The following is a 4,393-nucleotide window of genomic DNA, read 5'->3' on the forward strand; positions in this document are numbered from 1 at the left end:
AAATTTTTTAAATCTAAATTTTTTTGTTTACAAATAATCTATTTCGGAGTTCCATTTAATTTCAAATATGAAATACATATAAATAAGAGACAGCGTTGTAAATTTATCTAAAATATTTTACCGAATAACTCGAAAAGATACTTCTAGAAAATTTCCGAATGGTCGGTTTTCTAGAAGAAAACATTTGCGCCAATCACACAACCGCTTTGTTTATCAAAATATTCGCGCCAATCACATATTCAGTTGTATCACGCAACGAAGTTCCGCTAGGGCATGTGCGTCAATGAACTCGATTTCTGTCTACAATCTCTTCTGGAAAGTTCCTGCACTGTAATTTCTCGAAAATAATTTATTTGTTTACGCACGTTTTCTTATTTCCGATAACTTTCTAAAGGTAAATAATAGAATTTTTTTTATTTTTTAAAATATGCAAAGCTTTAAATTTTATATATTATTATTTTACGTTCTAATTTTATCCTTTACACGATCGTATTGTGTGCATTGCGTAAAGTGTTGTTATGGTTAATATTATTGGACGTCGTGAATCATCATTTTAAAAGTAACCAATGAAAATCAATATATTAAAATTCCTTGTTATTGTCGATGAGAGCGTAGTGTATCTCTAGAGAATTGTGGGTAATTCTAATTTAGAATTCAGATGACAAGTTGTCGTTTTTCGATCTAGTGTAAAGTAAGTTTTGTTAAATAAAAAACATCTTTTTATTAATAAATTGTATATTAAATTTTAACACTGACGAGTTTTGAAAGGTGTATACGTGAAATAGCGGTAAATACTTTAATTATTATTATCCAATAGCCTTATTTCATATCAGAACTATTAAATACGCTCGTAATCTTTCGATTTCGTCATTTGTTATTTAATTTCATATTTCATGTATTAATATGGAAATATTCACTAGCCATTTATAATTTGTTATGTATTTTATTAGATTGAACGAATATGTGGGTGTCGAAATGCGAATTTATTCAATGAGATAAAACTAATAAGTCTTCTCTGATCATGTTTCTTCCTCTTAATTGCGTCATTTTGCCTTTTCGGGATTTAATAACGTAACGAAAACATTAAATTGAAATCCTTTAATGGTAAATGCCGAGAAAAAGAATAAAAAAACACTAGATACTAGACATATGTAATCTTTTCATTTTTGTTACAAAGAAGACTTCAATTGCACATTTATATACAGCATACATTAAATATTATACTTAAAAATTGTAAATAGTATATTAAAATAAACAAATTTTTACATTAAAAGTCAAAAGTAGCATTAAACTTTTTCAAAAAAAAAAAAAAAAAAAAAGGCCTTGTTTTAATAGAATTATTATGAATAAACAAAACAACCTAGCCATTAAAATTTAAATATTGCTTTTTATGTTATATAGTAATATATATTGTAAATAAACATGGCNTAGTTTAAAATATGCAGAATGCCATTTGATCTCTCACTAACTTTTCCTGTTCTTACATTTCAGAACTGAGAAGAGAAAATGGCAGAATTGGACGAACGGCTGTGCCGGTTACAAAATGAATTCAAAAAATTGAGAGTCGACTCCGGAGGGTAAGTGGACCCGACGTTGATCGGACGCAATTGCCCGGGCTGACGTGCGAACTTTCCGCCTTTTCCAGGGCCAGAAGACACGGAAAGTCGCCCAAGTACGGTGCCTCGACCAGACATGGGGCCAAGGACTGCGTCCCCAACAAGACGTCGAGAAGTGCAGCCCTTCGACACCTTGCTTGCCCCGAAGCCGTCCACCGTCTCTTTCAGATTCCGGACCGTCCTACCCGGACAGACGGAGGTGCCACACACACGGGTTTTGGGAGGGAGGAAGGGAGGCCATCCAGTGGCCCGTCGGGAGCCGAGACGTCGGACGGAGGAGAAAAGAGTCGTGAGCTGACATGTTCTCGACAGGCAAGAATGGACGATGTCACTGTCGACGAATTGGCAGGATATTTCGACAATCTGGTATACATCCCGCGTAAGATGTCACACATGGCAGAGATGATGTACACGTAGAAACTGGTCCCGAGGAAATTTACAAAAAACTCTTTATTTGGAAATACATCTGTATTACAATCGTCGATAGCAATAAAATGACAATTTAAATCACCTTTCTTAAAAAATTCTATAAAGTGCCGACGACAGTTCGCTCTCCGGGTTAGCGTAGAAGGCACCTCGGATAACATAAAGAGCAATAAATTAGGACATTGTGGGCGCACGCGTGGACAAAAATACTTCTTAAGTACCATTCGTTAGTAAAGTTAAAAAAAATAGTTTTTCGGAAGGAGGCCGAACTTTTTTTTTTTTTTTTTTTTTTTGTAAAGGATAGCCAGTTACTTTGTCTGTCCTTTATTGACTTTAGAAAGGAAGTACTTTGTCCTATATTCTGGAATTAAAAGTAATCAATACAAGATTAATTTTAAAATAATAAAATTTAAATTAACCATTACTAGTATGAAACAAATAGCATTGCTTGTACAGATATATTGGATAATTGTTTAGATTTTCCTGAAAACATAAAAACTGATAAACTTCTGCTGGAGTTTGCAAATAACAATTATGTATTTTTAAAGTTGTATCTTTTGCAATGTCTTTTTAAGTTTTTCAGAAAATATGTAATAATAATAAAAATTGTGAAATTTTAATTCATTTGAAAGTTAATTCTGCCTATGTAATGCTAAAGCTAGTTTTCTAGGTATTTGCCTTGGATCTAGCTTAGGGAAATTATAGTAATTCTTTAGATCATTTTCTTTCCTGATAGTGGACATCATCATCTGTATCCATTTATGTCTTTATCCTCTTTATACTTTTTGACAGGGCTATTTAATTATATAGCATATTAAAAATGGGCAGAATTCTCAACTATTGATATTATCACATCTGGCTATCTTGTTACAGTCGGAGAACACTGCCTATGCATTGCTTTCAGCATTGCCAATTTTTTGTGTGAAAACCTATGAATGGACTTTAAATCCACCTAAAAACTGAAACAAATTCTCCCTAAATAGTTTTGTTCCATGTGCAATACATATAAAAACAAATGTCTTTTGACCATCCAAAGAAACACAAATTTTCACTTCAGGATGTAGACAGCATGGGCACAGTTGAGCAAACTGCTCCAGATCTGTCCACAAAATTCACGCATAAGAAGTTATGAGTTATGTGGCTGTTGGAAGTTCCTACTCATTGCTGAAACTTCACTAACTAATATTGATAAACTACATTTCCTCCTAAACTATTTCTCTCCCTAAATTTTCTCCATCCTGCTGATTTCCCCATAACCTAAGTTGGTACCACTGATATCCTTACTTATGACAGTACAGTCGACCCCCCCATAACACTGTTGATAATTCCATTTTATATGAATTCCATGTTGTACGAGTCACTTAGATTTTACAAATGTGTGTGCTAGGCTGTGAACGGCTCACGTATTTATAAAATCTAAGTGATTCATACAACATGGAATTCATATAAAATGGAATTATCAACAGTGTTGTAGGGGGTTGACTGTACCTATAATTGTTATCTAAATATATCATCTTATTTATAGTATTCTTAGTGTTCATTAGATCTATATTTATTAGGCTAGTTACCTAACTTGCAATTCTACGAGCATTGTTTATAGACTTGTCCAACTGCCCTGATTTTATTAAATTATTCTGCTTGACATCTGTTGTTGTTAGCTAATTGTAAGTCCAGTTAGGTTATTTTAGGTTTAATAGGTTAACTAATAATTTAGTATAACTGAATCCAAAATGTAATATTCTAAAGCAAGGGTCACCAAACTTTTTTAACCATCGACCCCCAATCACTTTCCAAAGCCTCACATTGACCCCCACCGTAAAGTTTTATTACAAGTGTATGTGTATGAGCGAAAAAAAAAACGCTGTGGTCTCTGTCTAAGCAAAAAAAAAAAAAGGTTGTGACCCCTTAGCCACATCGACCCCCTAGCCGCATCGACCACTTTGGCGACCCCTGTTCTAAAGTGTAAAGTGGCGGTGTGGAACACTTAATTCAAATATTGTCTCAATGGATTAAGTTACAATGGTCAAATGAAAAATTTCTAATATTCTTTATTCAAGCTTTGCAAACTTGGCAATCTTAGTTTCAATTCATTTACATTCAAAAGTATAAATTACTTTCAATGCTATTGCCTCACTTAAAATTGATATGCAGGCAGGGCCAGTTTTGGACTGTTGGCTGCCTATATTTGGCTACTTCTATCAATGCTGGTTGTGAGTAAATTCATAACCTAATCCAACCCATAAGAACGTACTGGTATATTTATGACTATTTCATATAGTTTACAGGAATTTTAAAAAATTTATAAAAGTATTATAAAATATACATATATAAAATTAAAATAAAAAAAAATA

The 4,393-nt window shown here is 33.1% G+C and overlaps 1 protein-coding gene and 1 long non-coding RNA gene across 3 annotated transcripts in view; both read left to right on the forward strand.

The window, feature by feature from the left end:
- The first annotated feature begins 250 nt into the window (after nt 1-250).
- LOC111617780 overlaps nt 251-4,393 on the forward strand; it is a 35,843-nt gene continuing 31,700 nt past the window's right edge. Inside the window, exon 1 of one of the 2 annotated variants that reach the window (XR_002755477.1) lies at nt 251-394. This is a non-coding gene — a long non-coding RNA (uncharacterized LOC111617780). Of the gene's footprint in view, nt 395-582; nt 692-4,393 lie in introns of those variants that run through there. The other variant, XR_002755478.1, reaches the window with a different exon arrangement.
- LOC111617779 lies at nt 1,452-2,335 on the forward strand. The gene is made up of 2 exons (XM_023359068.1): nt 1,452-1,577; nt 1,646-2,335. Exons 1-2 carry the CDS (start codon nt 1,507-1,509, stop codon nt 2,031-2,033), a joined length of 459 nt encoding a protein of 152 aa, XP_023214836.1. The 5' UTR covers nt 1,452-1,506; the 3' UTR covers nt 2,034-2,335.

The sequence above is a fragment of the Centruroides sculpturatus genome, unplaced genomic scaffold (assembly GCF_000671375.1).
Source record: "Centruroides sculpturatus isolate CEXI.00-Female unplaced genomic scaffold, Cexi_2.0 scaffold648, whole genome shotgun sequence".
Lineage (NCBI taxonomy): Eukaryota > Metazoa > Arthropoda > Arachnida > Scorpiones > Buthidae > Centruroides > Centruroides sculpturatus.